Here is a 24,485-nt window from a genome sequence, read left to right as displayed (position 1 = left end):
GCAACCAGTGTTGTCGGCATTGAGTCAGTGATCCTTAAGCACCAACATTGCTGGACCAGACACTGTGTGGATGCCTGACTCTCAACTCCCAAGACAATTGCTCTATTCCCAGCTTGGTAATGGACTGAGAACTCATAGTAGTCAGAGGAAGTAATACATGGACACATTGAAGGAATACGTCAAGAAAACAGATACCAACATCAAGTGCTGGAGGAGCTAGCTGTCAACCAACTCCAAAGGCTCTGCAACCTCCACCAGTCCATTTCAAGGGAAAGAGTTTTGCCCTTGAAGCAGAGAAGAGAGAACGGAGGAAAGAAAAGGAAAGGAATCCCAGGCTACAGCCTACTCTTCCCTGCAGAAAGACCTGCAACTTCTGTGGATAGATCTGTGGCTCAAGGTTTGGCCTCTTAGGTCATCTCGAGACCCATCAATGAGCCATGGTAGAAATCATCCTCAAATCAAGAGATTGCCAATGCTAATGAAAATTACCAAATTGGAAGCCCACTGTACAATTAAATCAAGCTCTTTGGCCTGTACTTTCTGTTATCTTTGTAGCTAAGAATAGGTCTTTCCATCTATGCAATGCCTTTAGCTAGCTAGAGGTGTTATAATTCATACAAGATATGCCCTTAGTTTATTTCAAGTTTGGCATCTCACTTTTTATATTGAATGATTTTCACATTCTTCGTTACAGGCTTCATTTTGTCTGTAAAACAATTAGAATAAATAATGGATTCTTTGTGATCTATAACAGAAATGAGTGTGAACCAGGAACTCAGATCCAGCTGCCCTGGATCTCCCAGATTTCTGTTATAGAAGAAAGGAGCTTTAAAATATAAGGTGCAAAGCCAATCTGTTGCTTGTCATATTGACTCCAGTGTAGAAGGAAAATCAGAAATATGAATACATTTGAAACCAGTTAGGATAATAAGGAAATACAAATGGGAAGAGAGATCAACTGAAGTTCCTTGACTTAGAGACTAAGAGAAATCACCCATCCTGGCAGGCCTCTGAAAAAAAGCTCATTAGGAGAAAGTGGCTGTATGCATTTTAGCAATATTGAGTGCACAGTTTGTATGTTTTGATATTTTATTCCCCTTAGATTTTTTTTAATTGCTTTCTGGCATCTAAAAGGCAAAGGAGGTTGTTTTAATTTCAGGCTGTCATGAGTAAAGCAATTTTATCTGGAAGTTGTAAAATATTCCAGACTCCTAAACCAAAATCCAAATATGATATTTATTTAGTCCTTGGAAGAACAAAATCCTGTAATTCAGGGTTGCCAAAAGTAAACCAAAAACATGTCTGCCTGAGCTTCTCTCTGAGGAGATGACATCTATGCCTCAACTGGTAGAAAACCAGTTAATAAAATATTGCAGTGGAACTGTGTAAATATGGATCCATCAACAATTTTAAAAAAGTCAACTAAAAAAGTTGAAAAACGTTTAAATATGATATTGCATGTTGATAAAACACATTTTTTTAAATAGCTCCAGAAGCAGCCATCTCTGATGTCTGGATCAAAGATCCACATCTTAAAGTCCATTTAAAAATGATTCTAAGGGCTTGGAAGAGCCATGTTCTATTGCATCAGCAATCTTATTTGTAATGCTGTTTAGGAACTTAGGACTGGAAGGGGGTTTTGTCAGTAATGTATCCAAGATTCTGAAAAGCAGGGTGCGAAGGTGATGAGGGGGGTGGGACTGTATCACCATACCCCTCTCTAGATTTGCTTTTGACTTTCCTGGATTATCAAGCCCAATTCCACTGTGTTTATACGCAATTGTTAACTGATGGAACCCCCGAAGTTCTCATCCATAACTCTAAGGAATAATATCTGGAAGACCAAGAACACAATGTAACATGCCAAAGGTGAAAAGGATATGACTTCCACTCCCCTGCCACTACAAAAACAGGGAGGTAACTAAATGATTTTAGAAAGAGGACAAAACCTTATGCCTTAGAAAGGCAAAATGATCCATGCAAATTTGATCTAGTGGAAAAAATTCCCCCGTCCCCAAATTTGGTGATGGCTATGATGCTAAAGAGAAGAGTGAAACCCTCTAGCTGGAGATGTCTGGATTTCTACTACCGTCAGGAACATGAGGGCACTTTGGTCAAATCCCCCTAGCCTTACTGTGCACAATGTCTTAGTGCCTCAGCTGAAAGTAAAAAAAAACACCCCTCCACCAAAAAAACAATGAAAAAAACAAAAACCACAAGCCAGAAGCCAAAAAAGGAATAACATTCTTCTGGGCTCCAACTGGCAACCAGCAAAACCTCAAGGCAAGGGATTATCAGATACCTTCTATTTTACAGAGTTACCTTAATGTTCACTATGGGGACCATCAACATATTACTTCACATTTGAGAGAGACTGATTGGTGTGCCAGACCTCCTTGACCTATTATAATATCCCTTCCCTAATTGTATCTGATTCAATCTAAAAGTAATTTAGGATTTCTTGCCTTCACTACTTTGCTTGGAAAACCATTCCAAAGCATTACTCCCCTGAAATGAGAAATTATCTTCTAATTTTCAATCTCAAATTACCCACAGTCAACATATAGCCATTTGATGCCAATGTTGTTTTTCATCCTAAACAGCTCTTCACTTTCCCTAATATTTGTTTCACATAGCACTTGTATAAAGTGATCATATCCCTTCTCAATCTCCATTGTGCTAAACTAAACAAGCCCAGGTCCTTTACTCTTTTTTTTCCTTATTTCCATGTCCCTAACCTTCTCAGTGGTCCTTTGAACTTCTTTCAGTTTATATTGATCTTCTTTGAACTTTTTGCCCACAGTATTCTAAATGGGTCTTACCAATGCCTTGTACAACGGTATCTTTGTTTCTACTAAATACACCCTACATAATGCAGCCTAGGATTGTGCTGGCATTTTTCATGGGGCCACTGCATTGGTGACTCATGTGTACCCAATATTCCCAGGTCCCTTTGTTTAGCTTCTAAATGAACAAATGTGGTCTATTATGTCAATTTACATTTAAATTTGTAATTATAAAAAATGTATAAAATTAAACAGCATCTTTGAAAGGAACTTACCTTAAAACTAAGACATACATCAAAAACAAGTCTATCTAAATTTATTATACCCAGCATGGCTGTGTTTTGAACCTCAACAGTGCAAGATGACAATACTTGGGCACTTTCAGCCTTAATACAACTTAGTTGTAGGCCTATGTATCTTTATATAAATAAAATGAATCTTGCAGTCATCTAATGAGACACTTGTGCATTTACAAGTTCATAGTAGTGTCCCTCTTTTGCAAGCAGTTGGCTGTGAGTCCCCTGTTCTACCACTTTTCCATTCTGAATCACTGCTATGATGTCAGCATTCTGCACAGTTGTCAAACGGTGAGCAATAACAATGCAGGTTCGGCCCTGCCTGGCATCATCCAAGGCTTTCTGGACAATCTGCACAGAGAAGTGATGAAAAACATTTCTTTTGAGAATCTTCCTTTTCATATGCAGTGCATTTTCTTGTCCTTAAGCACCTGAGTCAACAAATCATAGAAGCCTGCTTCTTTGGTCTATACCACTGATTATTTATTGGGTGCAAACAAGCATTTGAGAGACATGGTTTAGGTTTATTTGGCTTGCTTTAAACTACCTAAACTTAAACTGGGACCAGTGTGTTCAGGTGTTAGCCTCTTGCCAAGAGTGGCAGGGGCAGCCTGAGGTAAGTAACTTGGGCAGGGAGAGGAGGCAGTGAGAGGAGGCTGGCAGGTAGGTGGAGGGGGGGTAAATCTAGAGGTCAAAAATAGTCTGGTCAGAGTTGGGGAGGTAGAAGCAGCACAGGCCTGAGGCTGGGGCAAGTGGCTGGGTTTTCCCTGCCCTGGGGCTATGCTGTGAATGCATACAAGCACACACTAGGTCAGGTTGATCCACTTTAGATCACGTTAACCCAGATTGATCTAAAGTGAGTTCATCCTTGGAGGTAAGATTGCACATACCCATTGATTACTTCTGATTCAAGTCCAACTACTCACATGAGCCTAGGTCGTGTGTGATCTGGTTTAGATCAGCGTAAAACTTTGATATACACTGTGCAACAGCTATTTGGCAGGGAGCTGAGATGCAACTCCTTATCTATGACACAGGCTATTTGCCAACTATGTTTTTATATTGATACCACACACCATCTGCTAATTTTCTCTAAATAGAGAATTTCAGTAAGCAACCACCCTGCTGTCCAGATGTATGTCAGACTGACATACAAAGCACAAATCTGAGGATTTTTCATTTTGGGGAAAGCAGACTGACCAGATATAGGGACAGGACTCAGAGGCATCACAATGAAGCTGCACACCCGGGGCAGGTGCCACACACAGAGGTGGCAGTGATTTCTGGTGGCTGCCACTGCCATGACTGTATGGCTGCAACGGCACCCATTCTTTTCTGCTGCCCCAGCGCCCCACCCTAGTTACACAACTGACAGAAGTGAAACTTTCAGTCTTATTATATGTTTGGGTGGTGTCACATGTTCAGCTAAACACTTAAAGTGAAATTAAAATGCAAGCCATTTATATTCAAGCAGTTTAGGACATGGTAAGTACCCTTGTGGCATTGCAAAGTTGTTCCCTTTTAGGCAAGGGTTTCTCCTAACATGTACAAATGTTAATAGGTCTCTACATTTCAATGATTTGCAATGGTTGCTAGCGAACAGGCAACACGGCCCTCAGACATTTCTTTTGCTCACAAGACTCAGGATCCTGACATTGAGTTTTCAATTGGAGGTCAGAAATTTTCATTTCCATTGCATCCAAATGGTATATTCTCTACCTCACTTCTGGAGACGGTTTATGCAGGGGGGAAGGTTGGCCTCCTGGCTGAGCAGCAGAAAAAGCTTCACTGCTTTCTCCTTTTTGCACAGCATGCCCCACTCACCCAAAGTGGTCTACAGGCAGAATGGTTAGTTGCTCCCACAAAGCAGCTCTCACCATAGTTAGTCAAAGGCCTGAAAAACGCACAGAGGTGGGGAGACATTAAGCCTCCTTGTGAACTAGCAGAATCTGGCCTTCTCTCTCCCTGTTCTGACAGCTAGCAGATCTAGCAGCAGAGTGGATCTTTCTCTCTCCCTCTCTGTAATTACACCTATCAACCAGGAGAAAGATTTATCAGGGCTAAGTACAGGCAGTCAAAAAGCCAGAGGTGGAATTGATTCAATCTTCATGGGTTTCTCTAACTTGCATAGATTGAACCAATAATGAAGCATACTGATGTTAACTAAATCAGTTAAGTTTGATACTACATTCTTCCAGGTCCATCTTAAACTGATTTTGGCCATTTTGAAACCAGTTTGTGTGTACTGAATTGCTGTTTTGTTACAGTTTTAAACCAGTTTCTGATCACTTAAACCGGTTTGTGTGTAATATCTGTCCCTAGTCCAGAAGAACATTTTAATGATAGTACTGGTAGCTTGGAGAGTAGAAGTTGTTGGTTTGAATTATGCAGTTTCAAGTTCTACAGGTAGCTCAGAAGCTACTGCTGGGAGACATCTGAGTCAGACTCAAATGAACTATTTATGAGAATTAGGGGTGCACCAGTAGAGATTTTTGGGGCCGATACCAACAGCAGATTTTTAAGGAGGCATATTGGCCAATACTGATCTGATTTCTGATACGCAGCACTTCAACATGAAAAGCTGCATTCATCTGGTAAGCCTGGTATGATGAAGGGGAGGGGAAGGAAGGGGTGTGTGTGTGTGTGGGGGGGAGATCAAGGCCCCTGGTGTTAGGGAGGGAATGGGGCTGCAGCTGGTGCAGGGGCAGGTGGTGACCACCCGGGGCGGGGAGGGGTATGGGAAAGAGCTGCAAGTGGCTCTTCCAGGGGGAGTGGGAGGGGGGCATGTGCTTCCCAGATCTGCGTGGGGTGGGCGCAGGACTGAAGCATGGCTCATTGGGCATGGGAAGGGAGGGAGGTGGCTCTTGCAGCTGCCTGTGGCTCATCCGATGCTTGTCTGGCAGGTCCTGCCACAGCTCCCGCTGCTCATCCAGGAGGATATAGGGTTGGGGGGGAAGAGGGGGGGGGAATTCTTGTGTCCCCAGATCTGCCCAGCCAGGAAGAGCCAGGCCCCAGCACACCCTGCCTCACCCCATGCAGATCCAGGGGCACATGCCCCCCCCCACCCCAGGTGAGTGGCAGGAGCCACCAGATGATCACTGGACAAGCCACATGCAGTGTTGGGAGCTGCCCCCACCTCCCTTCCTGTCTGGGCAGCGCCAGCCCCAACCCCACTCCCTCCCTTGCTGCGGGGGCCTTAAATCTGCTACCCCATGCCCCTCCCTTTCCCCTTCCACCACACCAGACTTACCGACTGCGTGCAGCACTCTACGTTGCCAGCTCTGCTCTTCACTGCCCATGTGCTGTGCTGTGGCTGTGCGCGTGCACGGGCATGTATTGGACAAATTATTGGCTGCATCGGGACAATTTCCGATACAGAAAATTTTCTTTATGTCGGTGCTGATGTGATATCAGACCTGTGTATTGGTGTGCCTCTAATGAAAATGGAATTTCAAAACACCAAGCACTGGTCTAAAATCTCCTCAACTGCATCTGGACCTCGAAGGACAATAGGTAGGCTAACATTTTGAAGTTCTGAAAATTCTACTCTGTCCAATTCCAAGAGATGCTGACCAACATCAATGCCTAGTTTAGCAAATGAAATTGAAAACAGGCACCGTATTTGAAAAATGAGGCTCTGGGTAGAGAGAACTAAGGACTGTCTTACAGAACCTATAAAACTGTATTCTTAGATGGAGAACGTGTGTTCATACAATGAGTGTTCAGACAGTGACTTTCAAACTTCATTTGCCTGTATTTTAAATATCATGAGTATTACTGACCTTTTCACTTTCTGTGTCAAGAGCTGATGTGGCTTCATCCAGAAGGAGAACCGCTGGCTTACGAACCAGAGCACGAGCAATTGCTATTCTTTGTTTCTGACCCCCAGAAAGCTGTGCTCCTTTGTCACCTACTCGTGTACTGTATTTCTGTTTTTAGAAGAAGGATAAAATTAAAAGGAAGGTTGAAAACATAAAGCTATATTCTCAAATTTAATAATATCTTAAGTATTTCCATCTTGAAAGAAAAAAAATGTAGCTAATTTTAATAAAAATCAAGATATCCTATTATTATATTAATATTTTGAATCTAAATGAATATTTATAACTGTTCTGCAATGAAATTTCTTCTTTATATTATCAAAAGAGTAGCTCCCAGTGACATGCTTATCTGAAAAAAAAATTCAGTGTTGCGTTTCCAGAGTTCGAAACTGAGGATATGATTCTTTATTCCTGAATATCCCAGACATTCTTTGCAGTGCATTTAATAAAATATTCTTTAGTATCAGTATGACATTTCCTGTTACAGAATACTCCCTGAAAGCTTGGTTTCATCGGCTGTTGCAAAGCATTCCTTCTCATGGAGAACTTAATCAATAGCAAGTATGATATTTAAGTAGTCCCTGATCTTTTTCTAAAAAGTTGTTACTGTATTTTTTTTGTTCTATACATGTCCACATAATCAGAAAGTAACGTAGCCAATTTTATTGAAATAGTTAAAAAAATAAAATTTATCTTTTCACTTAAGCTAAGATTGAGGATTTCAGCCAAAACAAGGAGGGGAGGGGGAAATTTGAGGTAATAAATTAGAATTAAAACTCAATGTTTCTTTTATATTCTTTTACAAATCACTATAGTATTAAAACAAAAAACCCCAAACCAACCAAAACCAAAACAGAACAAAAACAAAACACCTTGAGCTCACATGAATTATGTGAAGGAGTTAATGATGATCTTACACTTATTTAAAAAAATGCAGTGTGTTTTAATAACAGTTCTATGTATTCTTGCTCTTTCAGAATCAAATAAATATTCAAACCTCACATAAACAAGCAAAACTTCATAAAAATAAAACAGGTTAAAAAAACCACCCAAACACCTTTGCACTTTGCTTTACATTAATGAGAGCTGCCTACATAAACTTCTGTGTTACAATGATTATTTACCACCACCATGGATGGAAGGACATTTTCCTTTTACCTCTGGCAGATTTTCAATGAAGGTATGAATATTTGCTGCTTTAGCTGCCTCTACAACTTCCTCCTGACTAACCACCCTACTGTTGTCTCCATATTGGATATTTTCAGCAATGCTGCAGTCAAACAAAATAGGCTCCTGTGACACAATGCCCAATTTGGATCTGAGCCAGGGCAAATGCAAAGACTTAGTATCAAATCCATCTGCAAGCTGGAAACAGGAAGAGAGAAGTTATGACATTGCCGATTCATGTTCATCCATTAAGACCCCTCAGTCCATGGCTGCTTAATCAGTTGTTCCCCATTTTGTATTTGCACAGCTGGATCCTACATTGTTGAAGATTTACATGAACACTAAGTGTTATTAACAGATCCACAAATCCCTCCATAGCAGTCTGCTAGCTCTAGAAGCTGGGGAGTAGTCTGCAGGCTTGTAAGAACTACAAACCAGCTCTAGGCACAGGGAGTGATTAGGAAGACCTGGCCAGCTCAGATAGATAATTAGCTGGCACAGAAAGCTAAAAAGGCTCCCAGGGAGGGGAGCTAGAGGGAGATATATAGACCTGCAAGCTGAGACTTGAAAATGAGAAGTGGAGAGCTAATGGGTCAGCTCATGGTGAAGTTTGAGGACTATGTCAGAGGGCCATTAGAACAACTGAGAGGGACTGTGAATGAGTCTTCCTGTTTGCTGAATGGACCAAAGGGAAAAGAAATAAACCAAGCAAGTGGCAGCAAAACCACCAGCAAGAACACCTGGGGACTCTTTCGGGCCTGGGAAAAGACCCTATTTGGCTTACGGACTGCTTTGTTTATGTTGATTTCTGCTGGGAAACAGTTTGTCCTAGGGGTATAAAGACACTGGGGAAAACTTGTAAATGAACCCAAAAGCCTATCTGTTTGAGTGAGCACATCTCTGAGCCTAGTACACCCTTCTTACCACTTGTCCTGCCACCGGGTCATAAAATCTCTCCAGGAGCTGAATGGACGTGCTTTTGCCACAGCCGCTGCTTCCAACCAATGCAAGAGTCTGTCCTTTGTTAACCTTTACATTGAGACCTTGCAAAACTTGAACTTCTGGTCTGTTTGGATATACAAAATGGATGTCCCTGAACTCAATGTTACCATCAAAGTGACTCTGAAACCAATACAAAATATAAATGTATTATGTTTATTAGTTTGTACGGAGACATCAAATATAACACAATATGATAATTTAAGTGACAGAACTGGCAACCAAGTTTGGGATGGTATAGACTTTCTGAAATGCATTTCACTGTGTATTTTAAATACCCAGGGTGATATTAGATTGAATATAACATCTTTTATTGATTGGAGGAAAATTTCATCTCTTTAAATTTTCTGGAGTTCCATTTTGAGAAGCTGCTTCCTACATTACTTTGTCATCTACTTTATTCCCCATCAGCCTGGTTTGCAAGGGGAGCTGTTTTAGGCACGCTCTTGACAACCTTCATTTAAGTTACTAATATATGTAATCCAAAGACTACTATTGTATATAGAATCCACATTCCTTCCTTATGATTTTCACCTAGTACAAGACAAATGCATGTGACACAGAATGAACATAGTACAAGATGAACATCAGAAGCTAAAAATGATTTGAATACTACAGTAGATGATTCACAGACTTCAAGGACAAATTTTGTTGTAAGGGGCAATTCAAACAAGGAGAGAGATTTGTTTTCTGGTTATCACATGTAGGAAGGAGTAGGGGATAAGAAAGAAGAAGGTATCAAGACAAAAGTGAATTAAGGACTGTGTGAATCTGATCTGATATCTGGGGAATGGGACAACAACCTGGGCCATAATATCAGCACTGTTTGTACAACAGGCTGTTAAAGAAACTATTCAAGAACTCATTCTTTAATGAATGAGTCTTTCAAGTTTGTATATATTGAGTCACCGCTTAATTTCACCATGGCTAAAGGCAGCTGTTTCACTGGCATTGGGAGTAAGCTCACAGTAGAGCTGTTTTACTAAACTAAGTATTTTGTCTCTAAGCAATTTTGGTATGAAATGTGGTCAGTTTATAAGCACAAAGGCGAGTTCTCCAATTATCACCTCTGGGCTTCTGAGAAGCAACCTGGGTGTTTCCAACGCCACTTAAAAATTACCAGTAAGGAAGTAAGTTCTTCAGGCCAAATTGATCTCATTAATATCTTTGCTAGCCTTTAAACTGAACAAGGTTAAACAGGTATAACAAACTGGAACTTACCGAGCAACTTAGGTGTATAAGACAGTATAGATTCTAACTCATTTTCACATGTAGCTTTGGGTCTTTATAGGTTATAGAAATAAAAAAATGGCAGAGACCAGATATATATCATTCAAGCAAGCACGTACAACTCTACCTACTCCTCAAAATGCAAGTCTGTTGAGTGAAATATCATTTTTAGACCCTGGTTAGAACTACACTTAAAAGGTATTCTATTAATTTTCTGCAAAAATCTATAATGCACTACCATTATTTTATACTCTACCTGAATGAAATGTTTTCTATTGCACTGTAAAAGGAAATTTTTTTACAATAATACAATTAAAAGACAATAAAGTAGCAGTTTTGGGGGGTTATTTTCTTTTTAATTTCATGGCCTCTCTGAAAGACTTTACCAATTTTTCCCCCTCTTCACTGTAACTGTCAATCAGAGGTTTCTGATCCAAAAGCTGAAAGATTCGTTGGGCAGAAATTTTAGCTTTGCCATAATCTGGTGCTAAAGACGTGGACTGCCCAACATTCATAGCAGCAAATATAACTGAAGAAAAGACTCTGAAAACAAAACACAAAATATTTTTTCAGCTAAAAAGATACTTTTATTACTGGGTTTTTTTAATTAAACAAATTTGTTAGTGTCTCTAAATTTGAGGACTAGGACATTTGTAGAAATTAATAGCTTGAAAACGTACACGGAGTATTAGAAAGTAAAGTTTATGGCTATAAATAATTTTTAGATGACTAATACAGTGAAACTTCTCCATGCAGAAGCTCACTGTCTGCAATGAAAAGCAATAGCTTCTCAACCAAGCCAGCTGTACATGCCAGCTCATAACTGGGTCTATGCCTTTCTTTCTGTGTGAGCAACCTTTCCAAGGAATAACCTTTCTGCCTGATGTTAACTGCAGACAAGATTATAAACTACTGAATTTCTATAGTTTATAATCTCTGCAATCAGGTTTCTAAACAATTAACATGTGTTTGGAATACCCTCAGAAAATATACTCACATAAAAACATTTTCAAAGTTGGTATAGCAATGGGCAATAAGCCAGGCCCCAAATCTGAAGACTGCTGCATTAATAAAGTAGTTTGCACACTGGGCTATTCCATAGGTAAATCCATATAGGGGGGCTTTTTTCAAAGAGTCCCTGGTAAAACAAAAAGGCCTTAATTACAGCAAAAAATTGTTGTGAGACAGCAACATACAAGGTTTTATGGAAAAATGCCAGACTTTTGGACAACCGAAAGACCTTGTATACTAGGAAGTGCTTCCATGGCAGATAATTTAGGGCAGTGAGATCCCTTCACCCCATGTTATGTCTTCTCCTCTCTTCGATTCTTCTATCCCTTTCCAGGACGTAGCAGCAACCTTTAACTGCAACAGATGGCCATGCTGGGGGAGGGGGCCAGCCTAAGACCCTACACATGAGAGCGAAAGTCTTTGTACCCTGACATGAGGGGAAAGACTACCAGCGCACCCTCTAGTGCAATAAATTCTCTTGTACACACCAGCCTGAGGACTGAGACATTGATGTCTGAGGGAGTTTCTCTCCTCCTGAATATTAATTCTTTTAAACAGGTCAAGTTTAGATTTAGCACATCACAGACACCATCTGTACTCTCTTCTTGATCTCAGATCTCAACCTAGGGAGGGGCCTAGGCTATACTTTCTCAAATTCTTTTCTAGCTGGCAGACTCACAAATACAGTCAATTGGTATTAGCTAGTATGTCAAGGGATGTTCTAGCCATGTTAATTTTGCTTTTTCAGGGTCACTGCTATGCATCGATTTGGTACAATCTAGAATTCCATACTTGGCTCCTGATGAAAAACTATTTCCACTACTCTGCCCCTCCCCACCAACCTCTACCTACTCCCCTGAGCTGGGGTATATTGGATAGGCACTTATGGTTAATAGTCTATAAAAACACTTTTAGCACTTCCAGAACTGTAAACTCCTGAATATTTTCTAGAAGAAAAGCTTATGGGAGGCCACAGCAATCTGACAGGTCTTGGTATATGAATAAGAGCGATAATTATTATACATCTCTCAGTATCTTTGAATATTTGAATTTCAAGTGAGGAAAACATCAGGACACCATACAAAGAATGAATAAAGCATACAGGATTAACAAAGCATGAGATCTATTGCTTGTTTTCAAGCACAAAAAAAAAACCCCACAGTGACATCTGGAACCCCAGCACATAGTGGTCATGGTCACATGGGCTAAGTACAGACAGTCAAAAAACATAAGGCTGAATTGATTCAATCTTTGCAGGTTAGTCTAAGATACATAGATTGAACCAATAAGCAAGTGAACAGGCATTCACTTTTGATTTCAGATATGCAGCCACAAGCCTGCAGTGGCCCAGGCCAGAACCCAGAGGGCACTAGAGCATGCCTCCCTCCTCTGCTGGAGCAGACAGCTTGGGCTAAAGCTAGCCTGCCCACCATGCAAGAGGGGTTTGTGGTTGGGGGAGCGGGGTGCAAAGCATCCTGGGATGCTGGGGGACTGTGAGTTACCTTGAATCTTGAGGGGATGTGGGACAGAAGTTCAATAAACTGATTTAACCTAAAATCAGTTAAGTCTGATACTACATCTGTCCAGGATTATCTTAAAATAGTTTTGGCTATTTTGAAAGCGGTTTATGTGCCTTGAACTTGTGTTGTGTTACATATTTAAACTGGCTTATGATCACTTATATTGGTTTATGTGTAATTTCTGTCCCTAGCCATGATGATCAGTGTAATGGAGTAAGAGTAAAGATGCTATCCTAAGAACCTTAATATGACAAAGAAATTAGTACTACTTAAAAGCTGGCTAGAAAGTTCATACAGTCTTTGCAAAATCAAAATCTCCCATTGAGGAAACCAAAATAAATTGCTTGAAATAGAGTTTTGGTTGACTTGACCATAAAGAAATATTGTGATTTGTTGAACATTTCATGTCAGTGCTCCATAAAACTTGCAGTGCACGTTGCTAAATTTAAGATTTCCCCTTCCCTCCCCAAATAGATGCAATGTTTTCTAACTCTGATAGTTATACAATTCAGTATTTTTATGAAGTATCCTTAGCTGAGGACCAGTTGTAGGCTGCAACATTTTCAATCCTTGCTTTATACTTATTTCTTTCTTCCATAATATGATTACATAAAGCATATAGGTCATATTACTTGCATGAGATGGAGGCTGTAGGAAAATACCCAACATCTTTGGATGTTAGAATTAGTGTCAGTAAAAATGAGGGCATGGTCTGTAGCCAAGGTGGCCAAAAGATGACAAATTTATGCAATTTAGTTCAAGGTTCTCAAGCTTATACTAATGGTATAAAAATAATGACATGCCATGACCTAAAAACTATTGCCACTTATATGAAATGACTTCTGTAACTCACAACATGTAAATGAAAAAAATAGATCTCATATGCTTGCCAATTTAAACTTTATAATACACTTTCTCCTTCTCTCCTTTCTTCCACTTCCCCCATCTCTAGTCACAGACACACAGTATACAATATGCTTCTAAAGTGAAAACAGCCAATGCATAAGGGAGAAAATTTTGAGGTAAACAAAGTAAGCAAAATTTAAATCTATTTAAAAAGTTACTATTATCTTTTCAAATTATTTTTTTATTCAATAGTTAAATCTTGTGTTCTTTAATTAACACAATAGATACTTACAGCATTTTAAATTGTTTGAAAATAAACCCACCTGTATGGACCATTCAAACTTGCATTATACTTCTCAAAAAATGCCTCTTCTCTTGTTAATGAAGCCACAGTTCTTATATTTTCAACAGCTTCTGTTGAAATCTAAAATTAAAAGAAAAGATGTATGGTTTAAGCTGGTATTTGCAAACAAATTATTTTATTTATTTGCAAGCTTTCAGGCACACTCACCCTTCATGAGGCATAGGAGAGGGCAGAGATTGTAAAAGTTCTCCTAGGTAGAAATGAAAATTCATATTTCACAGGAGAGCTGAGGGTGTGGTAAAGTCTCATATTTAGAATAGTTCATTCTGTCCAGGTTAGGCATAGAGAAAGGCTGAAAAAAAGTCTGTTTACACCTTGTAGTTGTCTGGTGGCAAGCAAGATGTAGAAGTATACTTCCTTCAGGTTATGATGCTTCATGTTTCACAGAAGAGTGGAAAGATGGAAAGCTATTCTGTGCAGGAATTTGTTTTGTGATGAGGTATCTACGTGTCTGTGCTCCGAGATGCAAATTCACTCCAACAATGGCAGGAGCCTGGTCTCAGCATATCAGGTGGTAAAATGCTTCCTTCTTGTAAAAGTATGAACTTTTCATTAAAAAAAACTGGCTAAAATTAGATATCTTCAATGTATCAGGTATCCAAGACTTTTTCAACCTTTCTGTGTGCCTTATCTGGAAAAAATGAACTATCCCAGAACAGGAGACTTTACCACACCTTCAGGTCTCCTATGACATGAATTTTCATCAATATCTAGGAGAACTTTTACAATCTCTGATCTCTTCTATGCCTGATGAAGGGTGAGTGTGCCTGAAAGCTTGCAGATAAATAAAATAATTTGTTTGCAAATATCTAGTTGTCTAGTAAAAGATATCACCTCTTCCATGAGTTGATTCCAAGTCAATGAAGAAACTGTTCTAGAATACAATATGGCATAACAGTTTTATGATTAGATGTAATCCATGATGGGATGTGAAAGTTAAAATTAGGGACTTGCAGTTTATTTTAATGTAGCAAACTTGAAGTTAGGCATGAGATTATTTTTCTGACATGTTTCTCCCATTCAGGCTATAGAAAAATGCCAGTTCTGGGTTGCTGCCACCTGGTAGTGGTCAGTGGCCTAGCTGAATGCATTTTAGGCTTTGCAGGGCTTTGTGCATGCCACAAAATTGGACTTTAAAGCAGCTTAAATGCCCTTTTGCACTGCTTTAATGGTGTTGCTGTTTACACGCTCAGTAGCGTATTCTGCTTTAAATGACTTTGGTATGTAGCAAGATAAAACATCTCCGAGGTGTCTTAGGTTGCTATCTAACAAAGTGCAACAGTACACAGGACATTGGAAACTGACGTGCTCATGGCTTGTCTGGCCCCACACAGCTCAGGGGCTGTGGGACCCAGCAGCAGCCCATGCAGGCAGGCTCCACTGAGGAAAGAAAAAAAACAAAAGCGGTGAGCCTGATCTTTTTTTTCCCCCCCCCTCTCTCCCCAGAGCCTGTCTGAGCTGTGCAGGGGCCAAAGCTTCCCTCCATGGCTGCGGTACCCCCCAAGAACTCCTGGGTCAGATGCCAGTAGGCAGGTGCTTCTCAGCCTGCAGCCAGCAGCCCTTCTCTGCCCCTGCCCAGCCACCGAAGAGGCAAGTAAGGATCAGGTGGCCACCCTTGTGTACGTGGGGATTTAGTTTGGTTTAATTCTCCCTAAATTGAAACGGTGTTTTTAAAAACCCACCGTTTTAATTTAGGGAGAACTAAACTGCATTAAACCCCCGTGGCATTTAAGCAGCCATGTTCAATGTCTTCCCAAAACAAGAAAAACAAGGGAAGAGAAGAAAAACCTTCCTTTTCTAATTTTCCTTTGCTTCCTATATCCCTTCTCTGTATGTAAAAATATAACTTTAAAAAAAAAACAAACACAAAACTATCCTGTAGAATTAAACAAATGTTTACCTTCTATTCCTTCTTCACTTTTATGTGATGAACCAAAATACTCGTAGAGTATCTCTGTTTATCACTGCATTGGTTAATGTGCTTTCAGAACAAGTTTGGCTGAACAATAGAACTGGACATGTTTTTTGTCCTTTAAATTATTTAGTTGAAATTGGAGAACTTACTCTTCCGGCCTCTTCCAAAGCTTTTTGATCTTTTGATGCATGACCAGACACAGAGCTAATTCTTACAGCATTTGTAGCAATAATGAAAGGAATGCAAGCCAGGATCAGCAAAGTTAACTGCCAGCCATATACAAAAGCAATAATGATGGCAGTCAGAAGGGTGCAGACTGTCATAGTCAACAAACCAAGTCGGCTTCCGGTAGCCTAATAAAGAGCAAAAATATCCAAAGAATTAGAGTTATAGATCAAATCTGAGAAATTAGTATTTGTTCAGTTTCAAAGTTGCCTAAAAATATCTATCAAAAGTTGCACTTTGCCTAGAAATATCTATTTAAAACGGGTAGTTATATAGGCAAAAGCATATATGAACAAGGCACATCCATTTTATAATGAAATTTAAAAGTGGTTATCAGATCTATTTACACTATAATTCTACTCATGACTGCAGGTTAGATGGAAAGCCATATTGAAATATTCTTTAAAAGCTTGATATGGTAGAAAACCCCCCCAGAAACCCTGGGTGAAAGTGAAATTCTTCCCTTTCTTGCCAGAGGCTTTCCTCCCCTAGAGAGAGAATTTTTTTATTCAATAAAATTTAAAATAGTAATCAAACTCAAGCCAGGATGAACTGCTGCCGTGTGCTCTAGGAGCTCGATATAAAGATAATTTGGAAACTTCAGTGAACACAGCATGTGGGAGCCTACTTATTTGGCGACACTTTGTGTTCCAGAGAATGCAATAGCTTCTGAATTCAATTCAAAATGTTGCTTATGATCTATTAAACCTTTCATAGTTTGTATCCTCCTACCCTTTTTCTTCCTGTTTTACTTTGGTGGCTGAGATGATGCATCATATCCCAAGAGTTAAGCTGCAGTTTTTAAAAATACAGTTGATTTTATATTCTGTCAAATATTTGATTTGTTTCCCCCCAGTGATAGGCAGTAAAAAAGAGATGGGAGAGCAAATGAACTCCACTGAGGCTGAAAAATCATGGAGTTGAGAATTTAAACTAATGAATAAATCAGTAAGCAACATATTAACTCTTCCCTATTCTTCTCAAATGAGGCTTTTTAAAATATAGCAGATGTTCATGAGTTTTTAAGGAGGTTGAGGGTCAATGGACATTTTCCTGCAGGATTTCCAACGGTGTCTCTCCAATGCCAGAATCACCCAAACCTTGAGCTGCTACCAGCTCAGACATCCTTTATTAATGACAACTCAGTACACCCTACTAAGTCTGAGTAGTCAGCTTTTCTGTGTGTGAAATGCAATGCATGGTCTAGGAAGAAGAAATTGACTTATAATCACCATGAGGTCAGGGTAAGGGCTGCAAAGTAAAATCCCACTCTTCCATACCACCAAAGTAGGATTTTAAGGCTACTTGAAACACAGAAAGGACTTCTGTCCAGAGGTGCTCAACCTGTTGGTATGGCGTGGGGCCCACCTGTGGGCCAGATTGGACCCTATCTGCCAGGATCAGACCCTGCATTACCTCCACTGGCCCCCCCAGCTGGATGGGGCCCACCCATCCTCCCTTGGTCCCTTGTCACAGGTTCAGTCCCTGTATCACCATATTGAGGCCCAGGACTATCTCCCTTAGGCATGTGCCACTGGGTCTGGGCCCTGCACTGTCTCCCTTGGCTCTGTGCCACCAGCACCGCCTCCCTCAGCTCTGCACCCTCTCCTCTGGCTCTGTGCTGCCCATGCTGCTTCCCTGGGTCTCTGCACCACCCATGCTACTTCCCTGGAGTTCCACACTGTCAGATCTGGGCCCTGCACTGCTTCTGTGCCTCCCCATGCTGCAGAATTGGGCCCTGCACTGCCTCCAATAGGGCCCTGTGGCCAGACTGGGCCTTGGGCCACATCTGCACATTGATCTAGCAGGGCTATGTGTGGCTCATAGGGCTCTCTATGGGTCTAGAAATTTTGCAGCAGGGAAGCAGCAATTGCTGCCACTGCTTCTCTGCTGCCAAATTTTTGGACTCATGGCACTCCCTGTGGGCTGGATGGCATGGCTTTGTGGGCTGGATATGGCCCATGGGTCAGGGGTTGATCACCCCTGCATTAAGTTCATGGGCTTAAGCGATGTGGAGTTGCTTGAGGTTCAAGGTGCACTGGTGAATTTCATCTTTGATGACACACACTTAAAGTTACTCAATATTTGGCAGAGACTTCAACAAGAGAATGGAAGGTATCTGAATATCTGCTGAATTTTTGATGGTTGTCATAAACTGTCAGCTAGGAAACTGGTTTCCAAGGTATAAAAAGCATGCTATTTAAAATGCATCAGCCAAGTCTCTGTAGCAGATTTACTACCTTGTTTTCTAAAGTAATGTCAGTGTCCTTTGCTAGCACTGCAGTTAATATTTTTAGGGAAAATGTTAAAAAAAGAAAAGAAAATCCACATACCCCTTTGACTTGGGAGGCATCTGTAGCAAGTCTGGTTAACAAAACTCCTACAGCATTTTTATTATCATCATACCACCCAATCTCCTGCAAGCAAAAATGCAGTTCAGTTACTTTTGCCTTGGGGAAGAAATGATTTTATCATAACAGACTATTTAAGCTTAACTAGCACATGAGGAATAAGAAGAAACTGTCAATCTAAGCACTAAGATCCTTTGGGTTTTTTTGCAATTAATTATATATACAAAGTAAATAGCCATACAGTTTTTAAGAATAAGCTTAAAGAAAACCATTCTTACTCTTTCAGCATTAAATTAACAAGCAGGGTGCTGTTAACTGCAAAGATTTTTATAATTTAAAGTCATATATTCATTATGAAACCATGCTAAAAAGCACCTTCTTCTCCCAAACTCAAATTTGGCATGGAGAATTCCTTTCCATTTTTATACTATGTTAATGTTAGTGGAGCCATTGCCACCTGTGGGAGGAGAATCCGGTCTTTTATGCTCAAGGGGATGAAAAACTAATACATATATATTAATTTAAATAAATCCCTTTTGTTCCATTGTCCCCTTAACATGCTTCCATGTATATGCAGGGCCCTGCAAGGCATTGTCAGGGGATGTGTAGGATATCAAATTGTTCACCCATAGCTAATTCTCTGTGAGGAAATAATAGAAGGATGTCCTTATCCATAAAGGACCATTGCACAATTTAAATATAATTATATTCCAGGTAAATAATTCCTGATAAAACGCGCCATTTTGAATAGCTGATCAACTCATTGCTGGGGGGTGGGCAGACAACCACCAGAGCAAGCTCACCAAGCATCAATTGCAAAATCAGCAGGTTAGGATGCTCAAGGGAACCCACTTCTACCCCAGCTCATGAACAGAACTTCTCCATAAGTGCAAGGAAGCCTAGGGCTTCCAACAGCATACTTACTTGCCTGTACACTAATGCCAGGAGTTTGGGGAATAAACAGGAGGAACTGGTTCTTCTGCTAAACAAAAATGACTATGATCTTACAGGTATAATGGAGACCTGGTGGGACTCCTCCTATGACTGGACTATGGGTATAAATGGCTATAGGAGAGGAGAGCTTGTGCTGAAAAAAGGAGGTGGGGATGTAGCTCTCTATGTGAAGGAGAGCTACACGTCCCTACAAGCTAAGATTGGCACCCAAGGAGGAAGACTGGAGACCCTCTGGGTTAGAATCTGAGGGGAATGTGGTGAAGGGGAAACAATGGTAGGAGTCTACTACTGGCTTCCAAATCTGGAACAAGAGCTTGACCAGGGAACTGGCTGAGGCTGCATGCTCTTGGTGCATGGTTGTCATCGGAGACTTCAACTATCCAGACGTCTCATGGGAAAAGCATTCAGCCAAATCCGTTTGGTCTCAAAGCTTCCTGACATGCATGGATGAGCTCTACCTGTCTGAAGAAGTTTATGGCCCAACAAGCAGTGAGGCGCTGCTGGACCTGGACTGGTCAAAGGGGATGATCTAATCAGCAACCTAAGAATTGAAGGGAAGTTGGGTAACAATGACCACGAGTTGATCACTTTCACTATCCATTGCAAAGCTGGCAAGTCAGCTCAATGCAGTAGTCCTCAACTTTAGGAAAGACAACTTTCATAAGCTCAGAAGGCTTGTTCTTGAGGTCCTGAGAGGCCATGATTTGACAGGGAGGGGAGTTTATGACGAATGGTTGCTTCTTAAGGAAGCAATCCTAGAAGCACAAGGGAAATCCATTCCAACCCATAGGAAAGGTGGTAAATGGGCTCAGCAACCCCTTGGCTCAATAGGGAACTCATGAACCTCCTACATCTAAAAAAGAGAGGCCTACAAAGGATGGAAGACAGGAAACACCACTAAGGAAGAGTATTCTGCACTGGTCCACACCTGTAGGGAATGAACTAGGAAAGCCAAGGCTGCAACCGAACTCAAACTGGACACTAATCAAGGACAATAAAAAAGTCCTTCTTCAGATACATGGGGAGTCAGAAGAAAAACCAAGGGCAACATTGGACCCCTGCTAAACCAACTGGGGCAACTGACAACCAACAGCCAGGAAAAAGCAAATCTGCTTAATAATTACTTTGCATCAGTTTTTCACCAGCTCAAAAGGGACCACCCTGCCTAACACGATGCAGGATGATGAAGGTGAGGGTGAATATATGCGCACCATTGGCATAGACCTTGTGAGGGAGCACCTTGAGAAGCTGGACAACCAGCTGGTCCAGATAGACTGCATCCAAGTGTGGTAAAGGAACTGGCAGACATAGCACAGCCACTGGCAAGCGTATTTAAGAACTCATGGTGCTTGGGCAAAGTCCCTGAAGACTGGAAGAAGGCCAGTGTGGTGCCTATCTTCAAGAAATGGAGGAAAGAAGTTCCAGGAAACTACAGGCCAATGAGTTTTACCTCAATCCCTGGGAAGATCTTAGAAAAAAATTATCAAAGAAACCATTCTTGAAAGGCTAACAGAAGGCAACAATCCGAGGGGCAGCTGGCATGGGTTTGGTCAGGCAAGACCTATCCGCAACAATCTCCTTTCCTTCTATGACCAGGTGACATATCACCTGGACAAAAGGGAAGAGGTTATTATCATATATTTGGACTTTAAAAAGACTTTATTCTGGTGTCCCATGATGCCATCATGGAAATTTGGGCAACTGAGGCCTCAGCTACAGTACAGTCTGGTGGCTGGGAAACTGGCTCCGAGGTTGGACCCAGAGAGTAGTAGTTGGTGGAACAGAATCAACATGGCACTCAGTGACCAGTGGTATCCTTCAAGGCTCTGGTTTCGGACCTGTATTCTATGGGCAACTGGTGCCTCTTGAGATACGTGGGTCCCTTTTGAGACCCTCCCCCCCCGGCTGATCACACTGACTGGGGGGGAGGGGGCGGGTCCTATTAATGCCTGACCTATTAAGGTCTTTATAAATGATCTGGACTCTGGTGTCAGAAGCAAACTGACCAAGTTCGCTGATGACACCAAACTTTGGGGAAGAGTATCTACACTTGAGGATAGGCTTGCAAGGTGGAAGGATGAAAACCTCATGGCATTCGATGCAGAGAAATACAAGGTGCTCCACCTCTGGGGAAAACCCCCCCCTGCATCACACTTACAGGCTCGGCAATGCTATACTCACTAGCACCACAACTAAAAGAGACTTGGGGGGTCATGATTGACCACAAGATGAATATAAACCATCAATGTGATACCACAGCCAGCAAAGTGAACTCAATTCTGGCTTGCATCTACTGATGCATCTCAAGCAAGACCCAGGATGTCATCCTCCTGCTGTACTCGGCCTTGGTGAGGCCACAGCTGGAGTACCACATCCAATTCTAGGCTCCACAATTCAGGAAGGATATGGAGAAGCTTGAAAGAGTCCAGAAGAGATCCACACAATCAGAGAGCAAGGGAACAGGCCTTATGAAGACAGGCTGTGAGCTATGGGACTCTTCAGCCTGGAGAAGCATAGGCTCAGGGGTGACTTGGTGGCAGCCTATAAGTACATAAGGGATGTGCATCAGGATCTGGGGGAACACCTGTTCACCAGAGCACCCCAAGGGATGACAAGGTCCAATGGTCACAAACTCCTGCAAGATTGTTTTAGGATGGACATAAGGAAAAAACTTCTTTACTATCTGAACCCTCAAGGCCTGGAATAGATTCCCCACAGAAGTGGTGCAAGCACCTACTGTGGACACTTTTAAGAAACATTTGGATGCTTATCTTGCTGGGATCCTTTGACTCTAGCTGACTTCCTGCCCCTTGGGCAGGGGGCTTGACCGGATGATCTTATGAGGTCCCTTCCAGCCCTAATGTCTATGAAATATATGAAGTCCATGAAAATCTTAGCAACAAGGAAAATTCATGGAGAATTCACACCTGTTATCACAGCATCTAGCAAATAGAACTAAATATATATATCTAAACATTTACATCACGCTCACCTGGAACAGAGACTCAACTTCTGTTTTGCTAACCTAAGAGCTTTGGCACAGGCTACCTGTGTAATGTCAGAAATCAGTGGAATGTTGAGAAGATATAACATTACGGCATTTTAGAGCAGTCTCAGATGAAGGATTCATGTTGACCTGACTTGACTTGCATGACTTGATTAGAGGGCTGGAGAGCAGGGGAGTGGACAGGAGCCAGGACACTATTCCTCCCCCATGCAGGAAAGAAACGAGAAGAGCAGCACGTAGCTGGGAGGCAGAGAAACCCACATGTGGTCCTCCCTCCCACCACTTCCAAAAAAAGCCCAGCCAGAGCAGAGGGTAGGAGGGGAAAAATCTTGAAAAAGCCATTTGAAGTGAGGCAGGGACTGAAATAAAGAGAAAGAAGTGAAAAAGATGTTAAAAAAAAAGGACTAAAATCTTGCATGTGTCTCAGTGAACTGGGATTAGATTGGAATGGGGAGTGGGGTTAGGGCAGCAGCAGTTGTACAGGCTGGACTGGGGGTGGGGGGAGCTGTCTTGGCCCTAGGGCTGGGGAAAGTATACTTTCCCTGGCTCCAGAGTTCTGCAGTTGTTAAGCTGCTCTTTTCCTGGAGCAGGCACATCCGTTGCAGCCCAGTCACAGAACCTGGGGAAGGCTGCCTCCTCAGCTCAGCCTGAAGTTGATGCAGCTGCATAGCTGCTTTGTGCTTAGAGGGAGGTCTGACCAGACAGCTGAGCCCTGGAGAAGCAGCCTCCCTAGGGCTCTGTGCTCAGGCTGAAATTGAGCTTCACATAATCAGACTCGGCGGCTGGGGGAAACAGGCTCTTGGTTCCAGGGTCTCTGAAATTAAGCTCAGAACAGTTGCTGTCAGTGGGAAGGGGGTGGTGATGGGGAACCACTAGTCCTGGAGGGTAGCAAGGGGTAGAGGGCTGGGAGGTGTGCATCCTGGGATGCTGGAGGAATGAAGGAAAGGGTTTTACCTCCTCTCAAATAATACCCTGAAATGGCATGGGTAAACATTTCCAAGATAAACCTTCTCAAGTGGCTTACATTTAAAACATTTAGAGGGTACTTATGATGGTTTAACACCCATTAGCTTATGACTGCTCTTGTTTTAGGTACATTTATGCCAGTTTTATTGTAACCTGTGCCAATGCCCTAAGTTTGACACAGACATGCAGATTGTAGGAATGCTTCACTGTGATCAAAAAGATGCTGATATTTAAAGAAAAGACAGCATCAGAACAAGGCAACTTTCAAAGCGCCATAACAAAGTTTGTCTGCTTTTTTCTTTTTTACTTGTACATATGCAAAAAGCAAAACAAAAAAATACACATGTACTTCTCCATGTATACAAGTTGTGCATTTTTTAAAATTTCAGTAGAAAAACAGGCCCTCTTAAATAGCCCTTACAGACAGCACCTAGAACCTGGTGCTTGCATAATGTTATATAACAACAGCTTGCAAAATTTATCTGGTCTGTATGTTTGCTGCAAATTGCTCTACCCCAAAAATGTGATATGTACCTGTTGAAGCAATGCTTTGAAGGAGAAAGAACGTAACCTCATAGTTAGGATTTCCCCAGACTTTCCAAACATGAATCCCTAAAGAGAGTTAAGGGCGGGGGGGAGGAAAAAAAACAAACTGTTCAATTTCATGTGGTAGACTACAATATCATATTAGGAATACCACACTATTAATACGATGTTATATCAGTTATTCATCTACCCAGTTATGCAAATGCTTTGAAATGTTATCAAAAGGCAACATACGAACATGAGCCTGCAATGCGATGCTGCAGCTACTAAAGCGACCAAAACGCTGGCTTGCATCCATAGATGCTTCTCAAGCAAATCCCGGGACGTCACTCTCCCTTTGTACTTGGCCTTGGTGAGGCCACAGCTGGAGAACTGCGCCCAGTTTTGGGCTCCACAATTCAAAAAGGATGTGGAGAAGCTTGAGAGAGTCCAGAAAAGAGCTACACGCATGATCAGAGGTCAGGAAAACAGACCTTATGAC

General features: G+C 41.5%; 1 protein-coding gene across 2 annotated transcripts in view; it reads right to left on the bottom strand.

The window, feature by feature from the left end:
* Positions 1–3,085: 3,085 nt before the first annotated feature.
* Positions 3,086–24,485, bottom strand: part of LOC109291538 (multidrug resistance protein 1-like) — a 59,029-nt gene continuing 37,629 nt past the window's right edge. Inside the window, exons 19-28 of one of the 2 annotated variants that reach the window (XM_019508562.1) lie at positions 23,993–24,070; positions 18,514–18,597; positions 16,105–16,308; positions 14,000–14,100; positions 11,297–11,437; positions 10,686–10,842; positions 8,995–9,192; positions 8,062–8,268; positions 6,865–7,011; positions 3,086–3,433 (exon numbers count right to left, since the gene is read on the bottom strand). In XM_019508562.1, the coding sequence (XP_019364107.1) occupies positions 3,236–3,433; positions 6,865–7,011; positions 8,062–8,268; positions 8,995–9,192; positions 10,686–10,842; positions 11,297–11,437; positions 14,000–14,100; positions 16,105–16,308; positions 18,514–18,597; positions 23,993–24,070 (1,515 nt within the window). In that variant the 3' untranslated portion in view covers positions 3,086–3,235. The remainder of the gene's footprint in view (positions 3,434–6,864; positions 7,012–8,061; positions 8,269–8,994; positions 9,193–10,685; positions 10,843–11,296; positions 11,438–13,999; positions 14,101–16,104; positions 16,309–18,513; positions 18,598–23,992; positions 24,071–24,485) is intronic. The other variant, XM_019508563.1, reaches the window with a different exon arrangement.

This window comes from Gavialis gangeticus, unplaced genomic scaffold (genome assembly GCF_001723915.1).
Source record: "Gavialis gangeticus isolate Ggan-Ray unplaced genomic scaffold, GavGan_comp1, whole genome shotgun sequence".
In the NCBI taxonomy this organism is placed as follows: Eukaryota; Metazoa; Chordata; order Crocodylia; family Gavialidae; genus Gavialis; species Gavialis gangeticus.
Note: the sequence above shows the minus strand (reverse complement) of the source record. Positions and strands in the feature narration are given on the sequence as shown.